General features: G+C 53.7%; 1 protein-coding gene across 7 annotated transcripts in view; it reads right to left on the reverse strand.

Annotated features, from left to right (window-relative positions):
* LOC138807791 (core histone macro-H2A.1) overlaps nt 1-27,269 on the reverse strand; it is a 50,192-nt gene extending 22,923 nt beyond the window's left edge. For 3 of the 7 annotated variants that reach the window (XM_069993556.1, XM_069993552.1, XM_069993554.1), the window contains exons 1-3: nt 17,426-17,634; nt 3,823-3,929; nt 3,262-3,459 (exon numbers count right to left, since the gene is read on the reverse strand). In XM_069993556.1, the coding sequence (XP_069849657.1) occupies nt 3,262-3,459; nt 3,823-3,929; nt 17,426-17,597 (477 nt within the window). In that variant the 5' untranslated portion in view covers nt 17,598-17,634. Of the gene's footprint in view, nt 1-3,261; nt 3,460-3,822; nt 3,930-17,425; nt 17,635-27,137 lie in introns of those variants that run through there. The other 4 variants (XM_069993553.1, XM_069993555.1, XM_069993550.1 and 1 more) reach the window with 4 other exon arrangements.
* Between the last annotated feature and the right edge of the window lie 231 nt (nt 27,270-27,500).

Here is a 27,500-nt window from a genome sequence, read left to right on the forward strand (position 1 = left end):
CTTACAGGTGTGAGCCACTGGCACCCAGCACAAAAACTTTTTGAATTCTCTCAGACCAGGTACCAGGTGCTTATGCCTACTAGGTACTCAAATGGCTGAGATGTGGAGGAACATGGTTTGAGGCCAACCTCACCCAGGAAAATCTAAGGGATTCCATCTCTAACCAGTAAAATACCAGACTAAGAGGGGCGGTTCAAATGGTAGGGGCTCCAGCTGCGAGCAAAAAGGTCACGAGAGACACAAAGCCCTGGGTTCAAGCCCTGTTACTGGCACCAAAAAAAAACCACCTTTCAGGAGGCAGGCAAGCAACAAAGCTTGAAAACCACGATGCTATCCAGTGACTCACGTGACACCTGCCTGTCTCCTGTCTCTCTCCTCTGCACCTGTCACCCGACTGTCTTGGTAAAAGGCACCCATTTATTTCTGCCACAGCGCTTGCTGCGCCCTCTCCTCTACCGCGCTCACTGGGCCCTGAGGGAGACGGGAACTTGGTGCTGACTGCAGTACTTGTACCAAGAACAGCACCCGCATGTGCAGTTCCGGACGTGGACGTTCTGTAAACCGCTCAGAATCAGATGGGAAATGGAAGGGGCAGCTTTTGAAATGTATTAATGGGGTTAAAATAATATGCAAGTATTAACCATCAAGACTACATACACACACACACTACAGAGACACTGACGCGTGAGCACGGGCGGTGTCCGGTGACACGCAGTGTCAGGTCTGGCTGTACGGCGCTCATACGCAATGCAGGCATCCATGGCCTCCGGTGTCGGGCAGCACAGCGCCCATGCCCAACCCTGCTCCCGCCCCAGCTTTTTACAGGACAGCTCTTTTAAGTCTATCACCACCCGGGTGTATTTTTACAGAGGAGGAAACAACACCAGAGAAGTAACTTCCCACGGTCACAGAGCTAGAAAAGGGCAGAACTCAACTACAAGGCCAGGTTACTCACCCAAGAACTTGCATTCTACCCTCCTAAGATACACTGCTAGGCCTGTGCTTTATATGTCTATTTAAAGCGGGTAGAACGGGAAGGGTTCATCTATTGAGTACTACCTGTACTGACTTTCTGCAAAGACTTAAAAAACTCCGGACTTTCTGGAAAGACTAAAAGTTCCTGACAGAGCAACTCTGATAACGTATTGTGTGTGTGTACAGTCCAAATGTACACGTATTTCTGGCGTGGGCACACACACATGCAGTAGGCCTCGCCGTCAGACTGTGGACTGGCATGGACGTTAGCATCTTATGGGCTAGTGGTAGACTGAGGCAGAGAGAGGGAGGAGACTTTTTTGAGGCCACCCACATAGGGAGGAGGACCCCCGGGCACAGCCGAGACCCCGGCCTCGCAGCCCCTGTGGGGTTTGCTGCGGTCCGACCGTCCTGGTGCTGGCTGACGCAGTCATCACGACTGGACATTTTCAAAACTGTCAAATCACATAGAATTGAGAGGGAAATTAGGATTTGGAATTTGAGTGTTGACACTTGAAAAATACCAACTCCCTTCCACTACAAGTGCTTCAGCCTGTTTCTGAGTGCTTCAGTGTGTTTCTGAGGCTTTCTCTGTATGTCCCTGGAAAGGTTATTTCCAGAATGTTCCACTTAAGCCTGGAGATGCAGGGTTCTCCGCTGATTCTGGGAGCTGACACCACAATTTACATTAAACAAATGTTTTGAAAATTAGCTGTTCACGGTTCCAATTTCAGCTCCCCCCAGGGTTTAATGTTAGCTAAGCTGTGGTACAGTAAGCAGACAATGTGTTTTATTGTGCGGAAGAAAAACAGACCACCACTACAGACTTCCTGCTTTTGTAATCAGGGAAAAGTTGCGCGTTCAAGTGATTACTGGCACATGAGTACTAGAAACACGGAGTTCCAAATATAGCCGAAGACACACACACACGGTTTCAAGTCAGGGAAAGGAAGAAAAAAAAAAAAAGACTCCCAGTGTTTGGTAGGCTGGAAAGTTCAGGACAAAATCTACTTGGAAAAGGTGGGGGGGGGGGGGGGGGATCAAAGGCCAGGTTTGCTGCAGAGCCTGCATGGGAGAGACAGGCTCAAAAATCCCAGCAACTTGAGTGTGGAAGAGGGCAAAGGCGCGGACCCCGGTGAGATCAGGGCCAGGCTGGGCTCCCGGCTCAGCCTCTGCTGGACCCCGGCACCGAGGGCCAGGGGCCCTGGCTCGGGGGACAGCCGGGCTCCGGGGGGCTGTTTTCAAGAGTCTGGCTTGGGCATCTGTGTGGTTATTAACACTGGAAGGGCTGCACAGGCACTCTGCCCCGCCTTCCCTGCCCTTCCACCCTGTTTTACAGCTAGCAGGACCGAGTAGGGGAGCGTTCTGTGCAGTCCCTGCCTGGCCAGCCCGACCTCCTCCAGGACTCATGAGGGAGGGGGAATGCGATGGAGTTACTCTTCACGAGCGAGCCAGGCGTGGCTCTGGGCCTGGGGAGGGAGGGAAGGAGGGGGCGTGGACAGGGATCAGCTTGGTTTCTTTTTCTTTTAGCATCCAGAAGAATGTGCAAGGAAATACGGCATCCTGCACGTCAACTAGCGTGGGCTGTTCTACAACAGTGGAACAGAGAACGTGGCTGAGGTCAAAGCAGGTGCCGCACCTGGGGTGAAAAGGCGGGCTGGGGGGGGGGGGCAGGCAGGGGAGAGAGCTCAGCAAGTCTGGTCCTAGCCCCTCCAGGCCATGCTGGCCAATGTGTCCACGGCCCCTGACAGCTGACACACCAGAGCCTGCTCTCCCTAGTCCCTCCAGCCCCTTCCAAGGACTCCTGACTGAGGCTCCCACAGACAGAGGGTGGCCTTTGGCCAGGTGAGCTGCTCCGCGTCCTCCTGGGGATGCGGTTTCGCTGCCTCAGGGTTCCAGCAGCTCCTCTCAGGAGGCTGGGGCGCAGCTCCTCCCCCCCTGTGTGACGCATGGATGAGGGGCTTTCCCTTGCCTCCACCAAAGGCCAGCAGCCCGGACACAGTTCCAAAAGGGGAACTACCTGGAACACGGCTGCCAAAACCTGCCAGGCAGCCAGGCAGCGGGAGAGAAGCCCCTCCCACAGGCCTGTGCCTGGCCTACCCCTACCCCTTGGCTCCCCGAGAGCCCATTAGCCATCCCCTCTCAGCCACCGTTTCCATCCTCTGGCTATATTAGCCTCCCGACCCGTGCTGCGCTCTTACAGTTACTCCTCTGTTTCCCATCCGTGGGGAGGTCCCCTGTGAAGCCCCGCCCACCCTCCCCCTCCCTCACAGACCACGTACGTACCTTGGATTTCCGGGCCCCTTTCTTGCCTCCCGCCTTCTTGGACACGGGCTTCTTCTGGGATGGAGACTTGGCCTTTTTGGCCGGCGGTGGAGTGATGATGGCTTCCAGCTTCCCTTTGGAGCCTCGCTTCTTCGCTAGCAGCTCGGGGTGGATGTTCGGCAACACTCCCCCGCTGGCTATGGTGACTCCTTTGAGCAGCTTGCAGGAAAACCAAAGTAGCAGCTGGTGAGCCGGCCTGGCCGGCTCCTGACTCTGAGAAGTCAGCCTGCCCTTGCACGCGTGTGCGCGCGCCTGCTGGCTCCGGGTGCTGACCGTCCCGGCCCCGTGGAGAGATCAAGTCCTGCAGATCCCTCCCCCCCCCCCCCCCCCGCAAGCCCGGGCTGCAATTTAGATCCTGTTACTCCTGGGGGAGAGCGGGCACCTTGTTTCAGTCCCTTCACCCCCCCCCCAGCGTGAGGTGCCACGGGGAAGCAGAAGCAGCTCGTGGTCCCAAACATAGTCCCCCAACGTGGCTGCCCGCGCTTGACCGGGGGGGGGGGGGGGTGATGAAAGAGCCCCTACCTGATTTAGCTCTTCATCATTGGCCACGGCCAGCAGGATGTGCCGGGGCGTGACCCGTCCCTTCTTGTTGTCCCTCGCCGCATTGCCAGCCAGCTCCAGGATCTCGGCTGTGGGGACAGAGGGGAGCACATGGTCAAGTCAGAGCACCGCGTGTCCCCGGTGCCCGCATTCCCAGGGAGGGGCGGGGGGCGCCTTGGGGAGCGGCACCCTGAGGTGTGAAGCCGTGGCAGGGTCTCGCTGGCAATACTTAGGGCAGAGGAAGGCACAGAGGAGCTGAATGGCATAAAGGGGGACTTTGGGGCCTGGTGGGACCCTTTTGTTTTGGAGATGGGGGGGCGCTGAGGGGAAGGGACCAGCTGGAGGGCACTGAGTGAGAAAGACCCAGCTCCAGCTCCAGCTCCCATTTTCTAGAAATGGCTGGCTGGCGGCTGGCGCCTGGGACAGGCAGGGGTGTGGTCCTCGGGCGCACAGTGCCTCCATCTTCAGGCTGCTGTGTGTTTATGGGGCTGGGGGGCCTGAGGAGTCACTGCTGCCTGAGTCCAAGATGAACACCCACACAACGGGGCCTGACCACAGCGCCCCACGCCAAGGAGCTGAGTTTCTGTGTCCAACAGTGCTGCTGCTCACTCGAGAACTGAGCGGTGAGACATCTTTGTGTCTGTCCCTACACTAATTGTGGCCACGTGTCAGCGGCGGCGTGGGAGTCTTGTGGGAGGGTTCCGCTGGCACAGGGCTGTGTCATCTGAACGACAAGCATGAGCCTCAACTCTACGTGAAATAAGCCAGGCGCAGAAAGGTTAACTAGTGCACGGTCTTCCGAGTTCATCAAGTCTGAAAGGTGAAGTCACGGAAGCAGAGGGCAGAGAGTGGTCGCCTCACTGCGGGAGGGGGAGGAAACAGGAAATGCTGGGCACCAGGCACCAAGCTTCGGTCACTCGGAAGAGTTTGTGATCTACCACAGCGAACGGGAACTGTAGTTGATCATGATTATTTCAGAATTGCAAAGAGAGTAGATTTTTTTTACATGGTCTCCACACCAAGAAAGGAGCATGAGAGGACAGCTATGCTAATCTATTCATCCTGTCACCGAGAAGCACACAGGTACATGACAGCACACAGTGCACTCTTCATATAGCCACTTGTTAAGTACAAATAAAAGCAGTGTTCTTTAGTATTCCACGTGGTTAGAATTTTTCAAAATAAAAGGCAAAACTCGGAGCCCATGAGCTTGGCCCATACACAGCTGGGGCCCCCACGGCTTACTTCCCTGTGGCCCAGGGCATTTAAAAGAAGCTGGGCGCCGTGGCACACACCTGTCATCCTAGCCATGTGAGAAACACAAACCGAGGATCACAGTCCAGCCCGGCTTGGGGGAAGGGGAACAAGACGATTCAAAAAGAAAGAAATAACTAAAGCGTAAAGGCCTTGGGAGCGTGACTCAACTGGCAGAGTTCCCATCTAACAAGCAATACCGCCAAGAAGTTTAAAAACAAGAGCAAAACCCCTGCCAGGTCAGACCCTTACCACCACAGAATGAGCTCCGGGCTCTGTGGGAGAAGGGGAAGCTGTGTCCTGCAGGACATGAGGGAGGGGCACGGAGTCACACTCCAGCCGCCGGGCAAGCACTCGCTCTTGCATTTTTCCAGATGGAGAGTAACCATGGCGACACTGTCACCAGGGGACACACAAGACCAAGCACCACACAGACGCGAGGTTCCACAGCCCAGCCTGCCCCAGCCCCGCAGCAGGGGAATCCCGCAGCACCCACTCGCCCCTGGCCAAGGGTCCCTCACACTGCCTGTCGTCCCCAGCCCGCATAAAGGCCCTTCCTGGCCGTTCCGGCGAGGGCTGCCTGCCACCGTACAACCTGTACCCCAAGGTGCCCTGGTGTTCACAGAAGAAACACTGGCAAGGAACTTGCACAGGGCACACGCCACCCAAGAAAAGACGGCCTGATGATATTCTCTTCCCAGCGATGACACTCTGCTTTGCCGATGAGCTGGGGGGCTGGGGGGTGGGAGGGGGCAAAGGCATGGAGGCTCAGGATTGGGCCACGGCGGCCCACGTCCCCAGGATGGACCCACAGCCCACCCGCAGGGATGCCCTGCTAGTGGACACCATGGCCAGCTGCCGCCCCCGCCCCAGCCTCGGGGCGCCTGCCCGGGCCTGCCCACGCAGAGGGGTTCCTACACACGGCTCATCGCACCGTTCCAAATGGTCTGGGCTTCTGTGCAATGTCTTGCCTCTGGCTAGTGGAAGGGAAAAGCGATTCTGAGAAAGAACTAGGAAGAATGCTAGATCTCTAAGCACAGACGCTTTACTCCGTCATCTCCAGATCTCAAGCCCTACATCCACCCTTGGAGAGATTCCCCGGACACAGAGCTCTGGAAGGAGCAACTAAAACCAATGGAATCCGTAGGAAACCCACAGGAGACGGGGACAAAAGCAACCGGGAGGAACCCCAGGACCCCTCACCAGCCCCAGGACCCTTCCCTCAACTGCCCCCGTCCCCAACAGCCAAGTCAGCTTAGCTAAGGGCAGTCTAACTTCATGGCCAATGAACAACACTGGAGCCCAGAGCCCAGAGCCTGGGGTCAGCTCTGGAGAAGATTCTAGGTGTGACAAGGTTCCCCAAAGGGGAAGAGGCTGAATGAGGTGTAGTGCTGGCCGGACACCAGCTATTCTTTTAGGGTACTTTAAGATACCCCAAGATATCTCCTAGCTCCCAGTGCTGGTCTGGCCCATGTCCCATCTCCTGGGGTGGCCAAGACCAGTGACACCCCTTCCTTTTCTTACAGCCCCAGCACTCGGAGACAGGCCGGGCCAAACGCTCCCAGTCTCGCTGAACATCATCATTGTAAGGCAACTTGACAAGATTTCCCACAGCCGTGGAGAGCAGCGGGATTTGGCAGTACTTTCGAGCACAGACCAGCTGTCTGTGAGCATGAATACCTTTGACAGGTCTACTTTCCAAGTTCATCCTGAGACCAAAGTCTCAAGGCTTTTTTTTTCCCCTCCAAAAAAACAAAACCTGTCTCGAACTAAACCGTATCTGTTGTATGGAAGCATTTCATCTACCTTCCTTCTGGGAGATGAAGTCATGGCTTGCAGAATTAAGGCTCCTAACCGCTAGCAGGTGATGTGGTGAGGCTGAGCCCAACTGCAAACACAAACCTTGCACAGGAAAGAATCTGGGCTTTTACAGAGTCGTTTGAAGCGTTTCCTCTCACACACACAAAAAGAAGATTGGAAATAACAACCAGAAATCAAAGAGAGCAAATGGTTCACGTAATCCTAAGGAGAAAACATACTTGCTACAAAGCGAAGGGGGATCTGTCTACTGTCTTCCTCTCGATTCCGTCATCCTTCCATTGGCAGTGCACTGAGTTCAGGACTGTGTGACACCACTGCAACCCCTTCACCCCAACATCCCCAATCAGAGGGCGTCTGCTCGGTGACCACACCTCGCCTGGCCTTGTCTGATCAGCTTGGAGGCCCACAGTGTTTGCAACCTTATTCCCAAGTTTGCTGTCCCCAGAGCAGCTTTTAGGAGGGGAGTGACCCAGACTGAAGCCTGGGGAGGCACAGCACGCACCCCCTCCCTCCCTCCCGCCCCGTCGGCCTGTCCCAGGCCTGCAGAGGAACTGGACATTCCACAAAACCTAGAACGGTACTTTCTGTGCTGCGTGATCTCATCCCCTGCCGTCAGCCCACGAGCCAGGAGGCCCAGAGGAGCCTCAGAGGCAGGGTCCAGTCCAGTCTCCCGTCCTCCCCAAAGTCTCCCCATAAGACAGAAATGCTGCTTAACTTACGCAAGTTCCTTGTTCTTCATATCTTACGAGTTAAAAAAGAGTGTCAAGCCAGGTTCCGGTGGCTCACGCCTGTTAACGCTAGCTAATTCAGGAGGCTGAGATCTGAGGACTGTGGTTCAAAGCCAGCCCAGGTAGGAAAGTCCCTAAGACTCTTCTCGCCAATGAACCACCAGAAAACTGGACGTGGCGCTGTGGCTCAAGTGGTAGAGCGCTACCTTGATCTGAAGAGCTGAGGGACAGCGCCCAGGCCCACCCAGAGCTCAAGCCCCACTACCGACAGAAAAAAAAAGAATGTCACTTAATATTGGACAAAAGGGAGCTGCTGTGACTGCTGGCCAGCATGACATCACTGTAATCCACCAGCCTAGCCCTCCTCCACCTGTGCTTCTGCTCAGTGGCTGTGTGGATGGCAGACACAGGAGGCCGGCCCAGCGGTCAGAGCTGGGGCCTGCAGTCACACACGGGCTGGGCACACAGCTCCTGCTCTTTGCTGGGAGACGTGGACAAGACATGGCCATCTACAAAGTGGAGACCGACGTTACGTCTCAGGGCTGTGAAGATGGAGTAAAATGCTTAAGTGTACTTGGTAAGTGCAGAGGACTCTCCAGCAATGCTTCAACTGCACCCCTTCCTTTAAAAGTGGGGGAGGAGCAGTTGGACACTGTACGATCTGAGGTTCATGGTTCCATGCCAGCCCAGGCAAAAAATTGTGTGAGTCTTATCTACGATTAACTATCAAAAAGACATAAGTGGGGCTGTCACTCAAGTGGCAGAACTCCAGCCGTGAGTGGAAATGCTAAGGAACAGCACCCAGGCCCTGAGTTCAAGCCCCAGTAGTGGTATGCAGACACACCCGTGAATGCGCGTGCACACAGACAGACACATACATACAGACACAAGCACAGCAGCCTTGATTAGTAGGGGAAGAAAACTAGACTTCCTTTCCCTCAGCTTCCTCTGTGTAAATAAATGGGTGGACGTATTGATGTGTGTGAGGCGCAAGCAGGAGAAAAGCAACCGAAAATCCTCGTGTTTCCTCCCTGAATAGTTTATTCTTTTCTGCTACACTTAACCGTTTACATATGTTTGAAAAAAATGCACTTGAACTTGATTAACCTCGGTGATGCCAGACCCGCCTGGATGGAACACAGCAGCCAGGGCCGCCCAGCCCCACAGGCCGTCTGGACTTCAGTCTGACCCCAGCAGGGTGCAGACCCCAGCAGGGCAGGGCCAGAGCCAGCGGCTGGGGTCTCGGGAGGAGGGAAAGAGGGGGTAGAGAGGAAGGCCGGAGAAATTTGTTCTGGCTGGCAGCTGGGCAGAGCCTCTACCCACCAATCACTCGCTTTCAAGGTCCTTAAATTAATTTACGAGGAAATGGCTAATGTGCATGTTTGTTTTAATGTGGAAAACCACAGCCATTTGTTCTTAATTCATCTCAGGAAGGGTGAACAATCAGGAGATGTCGGCTGCAATGATCTGAAGAGTATAATGTACAAGGAAGTTCATGTAGAGAGCCTCGCCGTGGTCTCACTTCCCAGATGCACCTCTAAAGGGGGGGACAAGACAAGAAGCGGAACCGTGCCTCGGAGAAATGGTGCCTGCGGGGTCTATACAAACACACAGACACACAGACACACACAGACACACACACAGACACACACACACACACACACACACTCAAAAACCTGCCAAGTTTTCAGCCCCAGTGGGAGGGGTCTGTAGAAACTACTCCTCTGGAGACCAGCTAGTATGCTGAATGACTTTGGAGAAGTTATGGCAGGCAACTCCGATCCTCAACTTCCTCTTAGGCAAAATGGAAGGGTGAATTCTCAGGAAGTTAACAAATGTATGTGCAGGGTTGGAGGCATGGCTCAGCTGGTAGAGCACCAGCCAATGAGTGAAAATGTCAAGATACCAAGTTGAACCCCAGGCCTCAGACCAAGTAAACAAGCAAACCAATAAATAAATAAGTTTGTGTAGGGCTCAACCAGGTTAAGGGCGTGTATGCAGCAGATATTCTGGGATGTAAAGGGCTCCACCTTTGCAGAGAACTCAAAAGCACTTCCTCTACTATCCCCCAAACAGCTGCGACCGCCAGCCTCAGTCTGAATAGCGCGTGGGTTGAGGTGGGAGGGCAGCAGCAATGCCGGCCCAGTACCTGCCTTCTCTGGCCGTTAGCAGCCTCTGTCTAGATTCACAGAGGCAACACAGCACCTTCAAGATATCCATGACCAGGAAAGCCACGGGTCTCCCCCAGCCCGCCCACCCACAACAGGAGCTGTGCAGGGAAAGACCCAGCAGGGCCCCCTGCAGGCGGAGGGGTGCAATGCCAGGCTGGGGAGGTAAGCTGCTCAGGGAGACAGCCAGAGCACCAGGAACCCCATGTTCCCGGACAGTGAGTGGAAGGAAGACACACTTGCCTAAAAAGGAAGAACCTGGGAGGGGGTGGGGAAGGGAGGGAGGGACCAGGGTCAGAGCCCGGGGCGGAGCTGGGCAGCTCAGCAAATCCAAGGAGGGCTTATGTCATCTTCTTGGCAAGCAGAAGCGGAAGGGGGGCAGTGGGAAGGAGGGGGGGGCTGGGCTGGCTGTGATTAACACCCTCTGGGTCTGTCTTCTTGCTATAACTTATTTATAGCTCTGAGGAGTGACTTTCTGCTTTCATGATATTTTAATCTGGGTTGACTAGACATAGAAATCCTCAGGCTGGAGAAAGCAAGCAAGAGGACTGTTCGGTGCGGCCTGCTGCTTGCTGATGTTTTAGTTGGGGATACTGACAGAGAAAATACCCACCATATTCTTAGCTATCTCTCCTCTTTTAGAAGCCATGCCCAGTGGGGATGCTGTTAGTCCTAATGATGCTTCATCTCAAACTCCAGGATCTAGGTCCATCTCTCAACATTTCTGGGCAGCATTTGACATCACCCTGAAACTCATCCCTCCCTCTGATTCCTCTTCTATCTTCCAATTGAAAAAGCTGATCTGCTGAGCTGGGTGCTTGGTGGCTCATCCCTGTAATTCTAGCTACTCAGGAGGCTGAAATCTGAGGAACATGGTTCGAACCCAGCCCAGGCAGGAAGTTCCATGAGACTCTCGCCTCTAATTAACCACTGAAAAGTCGGAAGTGGAGCTTGGCTCAAGGAGTAGAACAACACTAGCCTCCAACACAAAAGCTCAGGACAGCACCCAGGCCCTGAGTTCAAGCCCCAAGATCAGCTCATGAACACACACACACACACACACACACACACACACACACACACACACACACACACACACACACACACACACACACACACACACACACACACACACACACACACACACACACACACACACGCGCGCGCTCTTTGCTGAGCACCTGCGAAATGTTGGTCCCTATGCTGGTAGCTGAGCCTACAGGAGGGCGCACTGGCCTGGCCCTTGGATTATGGAGATGGCCTCTGATAAGCCTGGCACACACAGACACTCAATGTAAACCTGCCCAGCACCCAACTTGGCACCTTGTACTCGGTCAGGGCTTGGTAACTTTGGAAAGTAGGTCATTCCAGATGGATTACTAGGCGCTGTGGCGGTCAGGAAGTGATGAAGGCTGGACGTGATGTGCAGGTTTCACGGATACACGTGAACTATGGAGCTGCCGTTCCAGAGGAGAGCAGCCCAGGCTGGGCCCAGGGCGCAGACAGCCCTCCCCTTCAGTCCCACGTGGGGACTCCAGCTCGACTGAGGGACCACCGTAGGTGAGGAGCAGATCAAAGAGCCTCAGATTCTCCCAACCAGTATCTCGGCCCGGATGCAAATAAGCCGTTGGCCTCACATCCTCCTGATTCACCATCCTGGGAATTTCATAGACTTTATTTTGGAGAACAAAAGGGAAACAGAAATACCTTTAGGAAGACATATAGCACATATAAGAAATTCCTGGAGTTAGACGTAGCTCGGCGTGGCGTGTAGGAATGAGGGAGGACTCGACCTGAACAGGCCTCAGCAAGGCAAAGTTTACTTCTGCAGAAGAGCGCGCCCTCAGCCAACACGCTGGCAGAGCAGACAGGCTACTCGATTTTCCTCCTTAACCCAGCAGGCCCCGCCTCTCCGCTCAGACTGGCTAAGGATGTAGCTTAATTAACAGTACCTAATACCTCAAATCCAGTGTTGCAAAATGTAGCAGGAAAAGGATGTAACTGAAGCGCAATCAACAAGGCCAAGCCACCTGGCAGAGTACAAACTTTTCAGAACAGCAATGCTCACAAGAGTGACAGAGAGGTGGCAATCTACTTTTGAGAGAGAAGATGCTTTTCTCGCATAAGAGAATTGCGTGTTCCCACTGGAGATGCATGTTTCACATCCTTTGATGTGTGAATTTTACCGTGTGTAAAATCACTTATTAAAGGAAATAAATTCAGTAAACGAGAGTGACTCAAAGGTATGGCTCAAGTGGTACAGTAGTTCCCAAGCACAAATCCCCACACCCTCACCAAGGGAAAAGGGGAAAAAAAGACAATGTAAGGCCTACCAGACACAAGAAAACACAGTGTATAATAAATATATCAGACTAACGAAGCATTAAAGGAAGTTCTGAAGTAATTATGTCTAGAAATTCTATGCCCGCTACAGGTAGTATATCGTACCTCACCAGGGAAGAGATGGAATATTCCATTAATCCTTCTGGTATTACTGACTAACTCCATGAAACAAAATTGAGATTCCTTTCTATCTCACAGCATGTAACAGGGTAAAATCTAAAAAGTTCAAAGTAAAAATATGTAGAGTGAAATCACTAAAAATACTAACATTATGAAGGATTTCCCAGGCTTGCCACGTAATGACTCAAGGCCCAGCAGAAATAAGACTCACAAAGACTTCACATACTCATTTAGATAAAGAATATAAAAGATAAGTGAAAATGAGGTAAAAACAGATTAGAAAGACCCAAGGGCTAGAGAGGTAGCTCAGAGGTAAAGTACTAGCTAGGAGGGGAGGGGTCAAAGGAAAGGGAGAGAGAATATCAGGGAGAAAGAGAGAGTTGGGGGAGAAGGTAGAAGAAGGAGAGGAGGCAGAGCAGAGAGAGCAAAGGGGAGCAAAAGCCCTAATTTCATCTTACCACAACAAAAAAAGACCACATGCAGCCGGGCGCCGTGGCTCACGCCTATAATCCTAGCTACTCAGGAGGCTGAGATCTGAGGATCGCAGTTCAAAGCCAGCCCGGGCAAGGAAAGTCCGTGAGACTCTTATCTCCAATAAACCACTAGAAAAATCGGAAGTGGCGCTGTGGCTCAAGCGGTAGAGCGCTCGCCTTGAGCTGAAGAGCTGAGGGACAGCGCCCAGGCCCAGAGGTTTTTTGTCAGCCCATGACCGACAAAAAAAAAAAAAAAAAGACCACATGCATTTATCCTACAGAATTGACAGAAATGCAAGTGTCATAACTGCAATTTAAAATTCACTGATCATTAGGGTTAGCTATAACTAGAGAGACAGAATTAGTAAAATGGAAGATGGTTCTGGAGGACAGATCAGAAATAACTACCCAGAAAAGTAGTATAGGAAAACATGAATGGAAAATGAAATGAAAACGCTACTAGATGTTGAATTCTGGGTTCCATGCTGAGTGGCTGGGGCTGACTGAGGATACAGTTAAGGTGACCACGCCTGGTAAGCTTTAAGGATGAGCTCGAGACCAAGGCAACTATTTAGCATCAAAAGACCAATCGATGCCTCAGAGCGAGAGTCTAGATAAAAGGAAGCACGCTTCATTTTGACCACACCTCTATCCTTATCTCAAATCAAACACGGGTTTGGGGTACTGTCAACTAGTCCACTAACCCAACCCTTTGTATGGGGCCATGTACCCTTCTGTGGACTGATGCACACAGATGAACACTGCTTATTGCCCTTCAAGGTCATGAGGTGGAGAAACGTTGAGACTTTGTAGCCATTAGTGATTTCTAAGCAACACAGCTTATCCTAAAGAAAGCAGGATGGTGATGCTGAGTCTTCACACCAATGATACACGCTATAAAATCCAGCTCAAAACAGATCACAAGTACCATCCAACTCCTGACAGCCCAAGGGAAAATCCAGAGGACCTCTGGGTCTGGTGGTGACCACACTATCCAGCCTATAATCTATAATCCTCGCTACTCAGTAGATGACAGGAGCATCTTGAGCCAAGGCTGGCCCAGGCAAAAGCACCATAGATAAGAGATACAATGAAAACCAAACTAAAGCAAAAAAGGGGAGAGGGAAAGGGAGGGGGCATGATTCAAGTGGCAGAACACTTTCTTCGCAAGCCCAAGGTCCTGAGTTCAATCCCCAGTGCCACACAAAATAGTAACTGACAGGCTGGATTTCGTTCAGTTTAAACTGTTCTATTCTGTAAAAGACACTGCTGAGGAATGGGGAGGTAGTTTGGGGGTACAGCACTTGTCTATCAGGCAGGAGGGAGGCCCCAGGCTTGGTCCCTACATGGAAAAAGAAATTCCAAAAAGAAAAGAGAGAGAGAGAGAGAGAAAGGGAGAGAGATTTCAAAAGACAAGCAGTAATACAAGCTAGGTAGTGTGTACCAACAATCCTGGCTCTGAGAGGCTGAGGCAGGAGGATTCTGAGTTTGAGGCCACTCTGAGCACATAGGGAGACCCTGTCTCAAAAAATAAATTTTAAAAAAGAGAAAGAAAGAAAGCAGCATTGAGGCCTTTCTGATACTAGAATGTGAGTTTTGCACTGGAAGGGAGACAGGGGAAATTATTTCATGAGGTGCACCAGGCCACGTCTACACATGCTTGCACAACTTCGTGAACTCTTCAGGAACAGATGAAGGAGGAGATGAAAACTCAGTTCTTATCTACAAGTGCCTGGAAGCAGCATGTCCTCAGGCCAGTCCACAGCACTTCCTCACCCTGCTGGGGCTGGGGAGGACGGGGAGCCACGGCCGCCACCACGCGGGAATAGTGCTGAACCCATTCTCCATCAAGCACCCCCCCCAGGAACTACGCACTTGGTCAGGAGACTGAGGGGAGGACTGGCTGGTAGGAGGGCCTCCCTCATGGCGTCTAAGACCTCGTAGTGATGATTCTGAGATTGCTCCTCAGCAAGAGTCGACAATTGTGTCTGTTCACGACCAGACTCTGATCCAATTGTGTTTTATACATATGTTCACCATGCTCAGACACCAACGGCTATCTATCAAGGAAGGAGGGTAGGGGGGGATTACAAGTGAGTTTCAACTTCCTTCTAGTTGCAACCTTTCAATTCTTAAAATTCTTTGTCTGTGTGTGTGTGTGTGTGTGTGTGTGTGTGTGTGTGTGTGTGTGTGTGTCTGTGCCTGTGTAAATAGGGCAGGCAAAAGACTCTGCACAACACTGTAAGCAGTCATCTGAGCTCTAGGGCAGTGTGAACGCCCTAGCAGATGCTAGCTAGCAAGGGTTGGCCGAGCCTGGCCTGAGGCGTCTATCTAAGAGGTAGTCAGAGACACGGGCAAGGGACAGAGGCATTCAGAGGGCTGTGGAGCCTCAAAGGACAGCACCCCGCTGTCCCCTTCCTGCTCTGTTTTTAGCTGTGAGAGTCCAGGACCCACTTGGGCGTCCCAGACAGAAAGTGGAGAAGAGGCTCAGAACTCATTCTCAAGGTAAGTGACAGAGCCAACGGCACAACGGCAGGCCTGCACCCCTCTTTCAAGTTTGGAGGATGCTTCTTGTCCAGTGTCAGAGGTGGCGAGAGTGACGGGTGTGGGTTTGAAGGTGCATCTCTGTCACTGGATGTGCTGCTGACAGAAGGGGACACTCTCTGCTGCCTGCCAGGAGGGGGGGGCCCCCCGGGGCGTGACTCACCAGCAGCTCCAAAAGACACCTGTGGCTTACATTTGTAATTGCAGCTACTCCCAAGGCTGAGATCACCATTCAGATGCAGCCTGGGCAGAAACCTCAGCGAGGCGAGGCTCCAATTAACCACCAAAAAGCAGAAGTGGAGCTGTGGCTCACTTTGAGTGGAAAAGCTAAGGGACAGTGCCCAGGCTTTGAGTTCAAGCTCTGGTACTGGTACATGCATGCGCGCACACCCATGCAAGCAAGCAGACACGCACACGCACACACACGCGCACACACACACCTCAGAAGTAGAACTTGATTATTTTTTATGCCTGGTGATTTCAACAGAATAATATAATCGCTGTCTCGACTCCAGGGAGCTGTTGGCCCTGCCCAGCTGGGAGCCCTGGGAAAGCAGGTACAGCCCCTTCTCCTCTCCTACCTGGCTGTGTCACCGTGGAATAAGTGCCTTGTCTTGCCCAATCTCCCCTTACTGGCTGCAGGACAGGTGGTTGCATGAAATCAGGGTGCTGCTTCCTGGTACCCAAAACCAAGCTCATCATGAGGGAGCAGTTAAGTGGTGAAAACATTGGAACAGAACAGGCTTGGCCTTCTCAGCCTCTCGATAGTGTGTGCAAAACTCTAGGCAAGGCTTTTATGCTTCCAGTCTGGTTTTCACCTCACTAAAAAGTGGGGAAGAGCACCACTCCTGGCCTCCGGAGATTTTTATGAAGTCACAAAGAGGATTAGAGAGACCGTGAAAGGGAGATAGCCAGCCCCAAGACTGGGGCAAGGGAAGCTCAAGGCAAAATTGGCACGTCCTTCTGCTGACAGCCAGGAAACGCACAGAAGCCAGCGGACACACACTCCAAGGACCTAAGAGAAGGCCTGAAGTTCGAGGTTCAGGTAATCTGGGTGTTAAAAGTGAAGAATGGCGTGAATGGAGAAGAATGCACTGAATGAAACAATTTGTGAGCCAACGCTAACAGCACAGACAAAGGGAAAGCACTGATTGATGGGGACTGAAAAGAATGACCAATGCCTAGTAGCATGGGATTAAGGTAAAGCCACTGGGTGAAATACTGTGGTACAAAATAGGCAGAAATACAGACGTCACCTCAGCACTGGTATACATGCCACAGAACAGACCACGCCTGGTGGGAGACACAGACTCACACACTGGTGAGTCTTGAATCACAGACCCACCCAGATGGACGGACACACTGCGGAACAACTTGCCTGGATACTTCAAAATTGTCCATGACACAGCTGGGCACTAGTGGCTCAAACCTGTAACTCCTAGCTACTCAGGAGACTGAGATCTGAGGATCGAGATCCAAAACCAGCCCAGAGAAGAAAGACTATGAGACTCTGCATCTCTAATTTACCACCAAAGCACCAAAAGGGGAGCTATGGCTCAAGTAGTAGAGCACTAGTCTCAAGTGAAAAAGCTACAAGACACCACCCAGACCCTAAGCTCAAGCACCAGCTTGACAGCAAAAAAAGGCCAATGTCATGCAAGAATGCAGACTTGCCAGGCACCAGTGGCTCACGCCTGTCATCCTAGCTACTCAGGAGGCTGAAATCTGAGGATCACGGTTCAAAGCCAGCCCAAGCAGGACCATCCATGAGACTCCTATCTCCAATTAACCACCAGAAAACTCAAAGTGGCACTGTGGCTCAAGTGGTAGAGCACTAGCCTTGAGCACCCAACCCAGAGTCCCAGAGATCAAGCCCCCTGGACTGACCAAAAAAAAAAAAAAAAATGCAGACTTGATCAAAATTAAATAACACACCGACAGTGGGAAGAAAGAAAGCAAATGGGACAAAATGTTCATAGCTGGCAACTCTCCGTGGAAATAATCACTGTGCTGTTCTCATGACTTCCTGCTAGGTTTCAACAGGAAAAGGTCCTCCCCCTACCCCCGTCCTCGGAACGCGGACAGAACCGCCATATCTGCGGCTCTGGTGTCTGCGAGACGCGAGCTCACTCACCTGTCAGGTACTCCAGGACGGCAGCCATGTACACGGGCGCCCCCACTCCGATCCTGTACTTGGGGTGGCCTTTCTTGATATACCGGAGCATGCGCCCCACAGGGAAGATGACCCCCGCCTTGGCGGACCGCGAGGTCTTGGTGGATTTCTTCTTCCCCCCGCGGCTGGACATGGCGGTGGTTCTGGAGGCAGATCAGTGAGCACACTGGGAAGGCAAGAGGCACAGCTGTCAGGATGGCTGTGGACAGCACCCTTCCTCTAGGGGTGTGCAGACCCCTGCTAGGCACAGGCCCAGCCAGCAGGGGCCACTGCAGGGCCCTCTGGTTCACGTGCGCCGCTGAAGAGAGAAAGCCGACCAGTCTATACCCCAACACCAACATTGGTCATCTGCATTTTAAAGGTCACACTGGCAATAACTGTGAATAGTGCCTTGCCTTCATACCTTGCTATGTTTTTAAAATAGGATTTCCTGGTTATATTCCACATACTTTAATAATTGCCTTTTCATGTATTTGAGACTGGGGTAATATATTTGCAGTAACAAGAAGATAGTGTTGCCTCCCCTTTAGAACACAGATGTAAAAGCCAGGTGCCCAGGCCTACAGGCTCACGCCTATAATCCTAGCTACTCAGAAGGTTTGAGATCTGAGGATTGCGGTTCAAAGCCAGCCTGGGCAGCATACAGTCCATGTAACACCAGAAAACTGGAAGTGGTGCTGTGGCTCAAAGTGGTAGAGCCTTGAGCAAAAGAGCTCAGGGACAGTGCCCAGGCCCTCAGTTCAAGCCACAACTGGGAAAAAAAACAACAACAAAAGAACGGAGACAGAAAGCCAGACACCCTGGTTCTATCATGATGTCACAACTCCGACCTGGGAGAAGGATGAGCAGAGTAGTGTTACTGCCCTGTGGCAGGGATGTCTGCAGAGAGCAGGGAGCCGCGTTTCCCCTCGCTGTCCCCCCAACCCCAGTAGCCCCAGTCTAGTCACTCAGCCACGTGATCACAAATGCCTCCAGCCAAGGTCTCCTCGACTAGGCCCATCTTCTCCGATCCACTTTCTACATCATGGCAGGGCAACTCTGCTCTCACTCATTCCAGTATGTCCTGTCCCAAAAGCTTGTCAGGGCCGCACGAATCTCGAGGTAAAAATCAGGCCACCAGGCCACCATGTAATGCCCTAGAAACCCAGGCCCAGCACAGCTGTCCAGCTTTACCAGTATTCTGAAGTCAGACCAGGAAGCCAAAGCCTCACTCACTCCGCCCCCGGGGCCGCCGCCTCCGAAGCCCCTGCTCCCTTTGGCCAGATGTCCTGTATCCCTCGCACCTGCCAATCAGCCCCGCGCGCATGCTCGTCCCGCTGCTCCATCCTCTCTGCAGGCCACTGCACTGCGCACGCTCTCATGTCTCCCTCCCACTGCGGTGGGTGGACGGCTGCCCCTGTTTTCTGGGGTGGCAGGGGCTTACTCAGAGCCCCCTGCATTCAGCTTGAGGAACTCGATGCTCGGCTCTTCTGAGCCGGTGGGGAGAGAAACCACTAATAAGCCGGTAGTCTTCTAAATGGCAGTAACGAGGGCTCCAGGGGGGCAATGGGGGGGGGGAGGCCACAGCCTCCATCCACTCTGGGGTTGCCTTGATGCTTTTTCTAGGGTAACTGGACCACTGAGCCAAGTGGACAAGAATCCATGAGGCCACGCAACTAGGAGCCCTGGTTAGCCTGGCACGTAACACCTTATGCCAGGGCCAGTAGCTCACCCCTAACACGTCTCTACAGCCCCAACGGCACTCCAGGGCATCTGACCCACACAGACCCAGCTGTGAGGGCCAGAGACGGCAGGCTTCCCGGGCACTGCTGGGCAGCTGTGCAGCTGGGCCTAGCAGGGGTGAGATGGTTTCGAACCCTTGTCGTGGGGGTCCTGCACTGTGCCCTCTTGTGGAATCCAGCCTTGAGGGCTCAGAGTAAGAGTGGAGGGCGATTTCAGACACAATTAGCAACTCTGTTTCTAACGACACTCACTGCTCTGTGCGACCTCCCGCACACAGCGCGTGCTCACTGGGCAGGGAACGCAGGGGCATGCATGTGAGCCTGTTTTCAGGCTTGGCTACCAAGATGGTTCATAGACCAACAACCCAATGCCTTTGGGCTGAAAGCTTATAATCCCAACACATCTCCTCTCTCTAGCAGCCCTGCAGCCCCTCTCCCAACGGGGCCGACTTTGCCCCTGCTCTCCAGCAGGTCTGCTGGAAATCCGGATGCCATTCTCCCAAGAGAAACCGTTAGTACCGAGGCCTGCTAGGGCCTACACACAATCCCTTCGGAGAGATTGCACATCTGGGCATAGTGGCACCCACCTGTAATCCCAGTTACAAGGATGGCAGGCAGATTACAAGTTCAAGGCTAGTAGTCAGCAAGACCCTAACCCCAAAAGCAAAACACAAAATGAAAGAGGCTGGAGGTCTAGCTTAGAGATAGAATGCACAAGGCCCTGAGACCACATCTCGATGAGGGGAGAGGGAGAGGAAGGGAGGAGAGGGGAGGAAGGGAGAAGGGGAGGGCAGCCTGGCCCCATCCCTCCCACCCACAGCCTCCAAGTATTGGCTGCTTGTCCGGCCTGGAGTGCCCTCCTCGTCCACCCACCACCCCTCCCCACCACCCTGGAGGCTCCTGCGACCCAGCCACAGCCCGAATGGCCAACTGCGTGTTCCCATAGCACCTGCCTGCCCGATGTGACGCATGCCAAGGGGCTGAGCGCCAGCCACGCGGCTGGCCTGGCCCTGGGGGTCAAGGATCCCAGTCCCTTCTCTGGTGGCGGGTGGACGCCTCACATCTCATCTTGACTGACTCCTCTTCAATGAAGGAGTCTCGAGGTTTTTTTGTGTGTTTTGTTGTTTCTGCAGTACTGGGGGCTTGAACTCAGGGCCTCATGCTTCCTGGGCCCAAGTTCCCACCCAGACATGTGCCTGAGCTGAAGTCCACCTACTTCGGAGGTCCTTCATTGCTAGATCAGGCCCAGGCCACTGCGCCCAACTGCCCTTGGTAGAGATGGAGTTTTGCGGACTTTTTCTGTTCAGTTGACCTGGTACTATAGGCTTCCCAATCTCAACCCTCCCCCGTCAAGTAGCTTGGGATGATGAGTGTGACTGTGCCCCATTATGAGATGAGAGGAGGGCTTACAAACTTCTGTCTGCCCAGGCCGGCCTCCAGCTGCAATCCTTCTGACCTCAGCCTCCCAAGTAACAAGGATTACAAGTGAGAGCCACTGGCACCTGACTACACAAGGGGGATTTGAGGGCCTCAGAGTGAAGCATGCCGCTCCTGACAACAAGCTCTTACCTAGGATGTGGCTACAAGAGCTCATGTGATTGCAGGAGAGACTGGGAAATGGCATGGTCTGGGGAGCCAATGCCCCTATGGGGCGCTGAGAGGACAGTCCTAGCCTAGGCCCTCAGCCTGTCTTCAGGTACGGCTCATAGTGAACACACGCACATGTGCGCACGCGCGCGCGCGCGCACACACACACACACACACTCACACTCACACTGCCTGTCTGTCATCACGGCACACGAGCCCGGTGGCTTTTTTGCCATCATCAGCCTAGGTCAGGAAGTGGTGCACCAATCCTGAAGTGATCCTGTGCGGCTACGGTTTGGATGTGGCTGAGTGTCCCTAAGGACATGGTAATCCTGAGAGGTGGAAACAGCCTGGCCACAGGGCGCACAGGCTGGCCCGTGGAGAGGTGGTTAGGATTAGGTGAGGGCTCTGGGTGGAGCCCCATGAGAGACACTGGCAGCTTCATGACAGGGACAGGGGAAGGGGCATGCACAGGTGCCGCTGGATCCTCTCTACCACCTCAGGACCCTGCCAGCAAGAGGGCCATCACCAGATGTGACTCTCGACTTTGGGCCCTTGGCTTCCTACTTCCAGAACGGGGAGTCCAAAGTAATCTCTTTTCTTTAGAAAGCTGCCTGCCGTGGGTAACTTGATACAATAACAACAAATACAGACTAATAGACCAGGCACTGGCAGCTCACACCTGTCATCTTAGCTACTCAGGAGGCTGAGATCCAGAAGATTATGGCCCAAAGCCAGGCAGGAAAGTCTACGAGACTCCATCTCCAAAACAACCAGCAAAAAGCAAGTTTGCAACATGGCTCAGGTGATGGCCCTATAAGCCAAGCAAGCATCAGACCCTAGTTCAAACATCAGTACCACTCAGAAGGCTGAGATCTGAGGATCGTAGGGCAAAGCCAGCCCAAGCAGGAAAGTCCATGAGACTCTTATCACCATTGAACCACCAAAAAGCTGGAAGTAGAACTGTGGTTCAAGTGGTAGGGGCACCAACTGAGTGGAAACACTAAAGGCAGTACTCAGGCCCTGGAGTTCAAGCCCCGATACTGGTGTGCATGTGTGCATACGTGCACATACATCACACGTACACACAATGAGCAATACCACAATAAACATAAGCCACATGTGAAGAAACCCAAAGCTCATCCCATGGCAAATGGTTGCAGGGCTGGTCACGTGGAGATGTGATGGGGCGATCCGAGGCAGGGGTGAGGCTCCCAGGAACAGGGTGGTGTAAGAACAAGAGCCCTCTGCCACCAGGAGAGGCTGGAGGCTGGGCGAGGCACGCGGGTGCCCGGGAGCGCTGGCGATGGCCTCTTCCCCTCTCTGCATGCAAACCAGCTTCCCTGCGCCAAGCCCTGTCTGCAGTTGCCCTAGTAGTCCCAGTCCTGGTGTCACATACGAGCTCCTGCCCTGCTGTGTCCTGCTGTGTCCGTACCACTGTCTAGTCTGGGGTAGCTTGCTCCCCGCTGAGACTCTAGCCTTACACACAGACCCAGCTGATCCCTAACCCGGAACGCCCCCAGGCTAAAACTTTCCAGTTTCCCCAGTGGATTGGGGAGCTGGAGGGCGTGGCAGCTACAGCCCCTGGGACCCAACTAAAACTGCTTTTAAATGTCCCTCTGTTTGCCCTGTCCGGGAACTTGCACCAGTTTCATGTACTCTGCAGATGCAGTTTCCAGCCCTTCCGTCCAAGGGGCTAGCCACCTGAGATCTCATACCCTAATTCTAACGCCAGCCGCCCACCCCTGCCGGCCTGCAAGCCTTCCATGGCCTGCAAGCCTTCCATGGACAAGGAGGACCCGTCTGCTCTGCCGCCCAGCTTCCCCAAGCAACCACACTGTGCCTGCTACCCAGGTAAACACTCAGATACAGCTGGTTGGTTGGCGTCTACAGTGGGCGGAGTTCCCTTAGCAAAGGGGAGGGCAACTTTTCCCAGAGCTGTGGCTTATGGGCTTCCAAACCCTTTCTCTGGGAGCGTTCACATACACACACGCTTGGTGAAGTGCGGTGAGGGTCCAGCCCCGTGGAAGCTGGGGAGCCTGGTGGACCTGCTCGCTGAGGCTTATGAATAATTTCAGGGCTCCACTGGCCTCTCCTCTGGCCACTACCTGTAGTACTGCCCTTCTCCCCTCGTGGAATGATCAGTGCTGAACTCTTTCATTATCTAAGCAATGAATACATGTTTACATTGATCCTGAAAGAAATACTGACTGGAATGGTGTTCAGAGAGCCTGTGTTCCAGCCCGAGCCATCAGCACTGCCGGGGAGAGAGGGCTGCTCACTTTGCCTACAGCAGGACACACACCCTGCATCCACATGCATCTGTCACCTTTCTTCTTTTTTTTCTTTTTGTCGGTCATGGGGCTTGAACACTGGGCCTGAATGCTGTCCCTCCGACTAGTTTCTATCATTTGAGCCACTACACCACTTCTGGTGTTTTTCTGAGTGGTTTACTGCAGGTAAGAGTCTCACAGACTTTCCTGCCTGGGCTGCCTTTGAACCGCGATCCTCAGATCTCAGCCTCCTGAGTAGCTAGGATGACAGGCGTGAGCCACCGGCGCCTGGTGCATCTGTCACCTTTCTATCAGCTCCAATCATTAGGCAACTCTCAGACAATGAACTCTGTGAAGTATTCTCTGTGGTCTATTCTTATCATAGCTGGTGTTAACAGCACTGCTGTCGGGTCCCTAGAAACGTAAGTATATACACTACACAGCCATGGCTCCAAAGCTGGGCTTTCACAAGCTGCTCGCTGATTGGCTTAGAACAGAGATCTATTCTTAAGCCCTAACCAATCAGGAGAAATATGTCTCCATTCAATACACACCAAATGATAAAATAAGCCCAAGAGTTAAAGAACCTAGAGAACCACAGTCCACTCTCAGATATCAGAGGGATTGCAAATGGAAGACACAGACCAAGGAAGACAGAAGATAAATCCTACACCATGCTTTTTGAAACATTTTTCTTGGTCATGCATTAGGCTTTTAGTGGGGAGGGCGGGGGTGGGGGGAACAACCCAAACACAAGTGTCACTCATCACAAGCAGAAAAGTTTGTGGGAAACTAGCCAGGGAGAGAAAACTTCACCTCTGCAGGGCAAAGGGACTTGCACACCACTTTAATACCAACTCACTCTGCGTGCTTCACAAGGAAACTTTCCCACTTGCCTTCTCTCAGTCCCTGCTGCTGCGCTGGACTCTAAGATAACCAGTCTAAGGGAAAGCCTTTAAGAGGAAAAGGGTTAGAGGCATGGCTCAGTTGGTAGAGTGCCAGCCAATGAGGGGGTGTCAGGTACTGAGTTCCAGTCCCAGTCTTGAACAAAAATGAGCAAATAAAAAGAGGAAAGTTAAATACAAGCTTCAAAGGGCAGAACTTTGGTCAGGCCTAGCATCCGGAAGCCAGCTACTCAGAATCTGCAGAATAAAGGAAGAGTTCCCAATGAGAATAAAAGAGCGCAGATGAGCATGGTAGTTTGCACCTGTGATCCCAGTGAGGCATGGGAGGGGTGGGGGAAGAGGAGGAGGATCCCAGTCCAAGGCTGTTCCCAGGCAAAAGCGCCAGACCCTATCTGAAAAATAAATGAAAGCAAAAAGAGTTGGGCACATGGCTCAAGTGATAAGAGTCCTAAACTCACACCCCAACACCCTTTCCCCTCCCCCCAAAAAAAAAGATTTAAAAAAAAAACATCCACCTGCCCACATCTTTCTCCTGCTCAGGACCCTTTAGGGGGATCTTTAATGCACCTCTGGTTTGATCAAGATCCTTTATGATTTGCCCCATTGGCTTTACCGGACTAGGATTCTGCCACCTAGATCTCTGGCAGTTGCCCCAAAGCCCCTCCACTGTCTCCTCGGATCCGCACATGTGGTTCCAGTCCTCACACACTGGTCCCCAGCTGCCTTCCTCTCGGTGCCTGAGAAGCACTCATTTCCCGGCTAAGTTACAGTTACTGCCCTTCCTGGAAGCTCCTGTGGCCTCTTGCCCTGACCACCTAATGGTGACACGCCTGTCTCCTCTTCCTAAGGTCAGCGTTCCCGGGCAAGCCGGGGCCTTTCTCCATCTGTATGTTGTCTCCTCTGCACGAAGCAGGGCCAATTCTCAGGAGTATTTGTTGAAAGACTGCAAGACACCAGCTGGTCAGGTTAGAGCCCGGCAAACTAGCAATATGAGTCTTTGGAATGCAGAGCTGAGTGTTCAGGCCCACTCAGAAGAACTGAGGCTTGCTGGCCCTTTAAAGAGGGAAGGGCTCAAAGGGCAGGTATGGCCCGTTCCCGCCCTTCCTCATTCCAGGACAGGAGGTCCACAAAGCCCCCTTTAGTGACATTTGAAATAAGAATCAGGGGTTGGATCTGACTGAACACCAACCACATGAAGTCTCTGGCTTGTTTTCTCATTGAAGGTTTTTCAGTTAACACTTTTTTTTTTTTTGGTTGGTTGTGGGGCTTGAACTCTGGGACTGTGCCCTGTTCCTGAGCTCTTTAGCTCAAGGCGAAGGTTCTACCACTTGAGCCACAGCACCACTTTCGGTTTTCTGGTGTTCAATTGGAGAGAAGAGTCTCACAGACTTTCCTGCCCAGGCTGGCTTTGAACCGCGATCCTCAGATCTCAGCCTCCTGAGTAGCTAGGATGATAGGCGTGAGCCACCGGTGCCCGGCATACCCTTTTATTTAAATACATCTTAAATGAATGGAGACAGTGTGAGCTCTGAGGTACACTACAGGTGGCTCCCAAGAATACAACCATTCTCAGCCTCTCCGTGGCAAAGGAAGGAGGGGCTCCCAGCTATGTTACTCCCTAGCCCGGCCCCATCTGATGAAAGGCAGGCCAGTGATGTTTGGTGTCACTAGAATGTCACGAGAAGTTCCAGAAGACTCTCAAAGTTTACTGGAGCTCTCCCTAAATCAGATTCTGCTGCAAACATTTTTCTTTTTCAGTTCCAACCCCCTCCTGGCTTATCTGGGAGCAACAAATCAAAAGAATAGACCAGATTGCTGTCCCTCGCTCCTTGTAAAACTGGAAGGGGGCAGAATGGGCAGTGTTAAGGAGTTTCACCATCGTAAGACAAATTGAAGTTTAGAAGCACAGTCATCCTGGTGGACAAGTCTCCACACAGTTCGAGTTACAACTGCCCAAGTGGGTACAAGGAGTCTTCATTCCACCCAGGCGCTGGGTTCAGAGTTAACAACATGGTGGACAGCAGACCAGGGTCCTAAGGATGAAACCCGGCAGTATAGGCAACAGGTGGATTATCTGGCAGCTTCTACTTAAATTTGCAACCTGAGTCTGGCAGCTCAGACCTCCAAAGCTGTCCCCACACACACACACACACACACAAACCTGAACTCCCCAAAGCCAGGAGCCTGAGAAAGAACAAAGCACTTCCTCCCTTTTAACCGTAAAACCTCAAACCACAAACCTGTTAGGAAAGAAGGCAGCCTAGGAGGGGAGGGGAGGGGGGAGCCCCCCCCTTTCTCTACCCTCTCCCCTCCCTCTAATTGTCTATTCTTCTCTGCTGTTTATTGGATCGTTTAAAAAGAAAAGAAAGTCTTATTGCAAGGGCTTTTGGGAGTCATGGCTCCAGCGTGGAATTCCCGGCCTAGCTCTGCTCTGGGTGCAAAGAGTGTGGTACACTTTCAAACTCGGGAACTTTGGATTTTTGGTTTTGGGGAGGGGGGGGGGTTCTCAGGGGGAGGGAATACGATTTGGACCCAACCTTTTCAAATGTCTTAGGATGCACCTGACCAGCCAATCCAATCTCCAAAGCAGCAAATCCGGGCGATGAGGAGCGAGGAGGGGTGGGGGGGGTGTCCCCTGCCTCCTCCTCCTCCTCCTCCTCCTCTCCCCCTCCCCCTCCAGCACACACCTGTTGTCAGGTGAGATCAGAACCCAGCCTCCCCGTCGCTGGTGGCTCTCCACCCAGGCCCTGAGTCCCGGGGCGCCCCCCTCCTCCACCTGGGGGACCCCCCCTCACCTCTTTCCCAGTCCTCTCCCCACCCCCCATCACAAAGCAAACAAAAGGCCTGGGGTTCGCGTGACCCCCGGGGGGGGGATCCCCCATCCCCCCCACCCCCCCACCCCGGCTGGGCCCAGGGGACCCCCCCATCCATCAGCACCCCTGGGGTTCGAGTCCCCCACACACACACACACACTCCTCACCCTGCTCCCGGCCCCGTCGCGTTCCCCTCGCACCCCTCCCCTCCCCCGGCCGGGCCCCGCGCCCTCGAGCCGCGGCCCGCGCGGGAGCGGCGACTCCGCACAACTTGGTTTCCGGGTCGGCGTCCATTCGCATTGTGGCTGACGCGGGGGAGGCCGGGCCGGGGCCGCGCGGGGCCCGGCGGAGCCCCGAGGCCGCGCCGCACTTACCGGGGCCGAGGCCGAGGCCCAGGCGAGGGCGGCGTCCGCGCAGCCGCAGGGGTCCGGCCCGCGCCCGCCGGCCGCTCGCTCGCGCCTTTTCTCTCGGCCGCCGCCGCCGCCGCCGCCTTCCCGCCCGCGGCCCGCGCTCGCCCCCCGCCGCCCCGACGCCGCCGCCGCCGCCGCCGCCTCCACTGGAACCAGCGCCGCGGCCCGGGGCTCCCACAATGCCGCGCGCGCCGTCACGTCCCATCCGGCCCCGCGCGCGCCGCCGCCGCCGCCCCGCCCCGCCCCCGCGCGGGACGCCGGCCGCGACCGCGCCCCGACACCGGGAACCCCGACACCGGGACCCCCGACACCGGGAACCCCGACACG

The sequence above is a fragment of the Dipodomys merriami genome, unplaced genomic scaffold (assembly GCF_024711535.1).
Source record: "Dipodomys merriami isolate MVZ:Mamm:240054 unplaced genomic scaffold, mDipMer1.0.p SCAF_434, whole genome shotgun sequence".
Lineage (NCBI taxonomy): Eukaryota > Metazoa > Chordata > Mammalia > Rodentia > Heteromyidae > Dipodomys > Dipodomys merriami.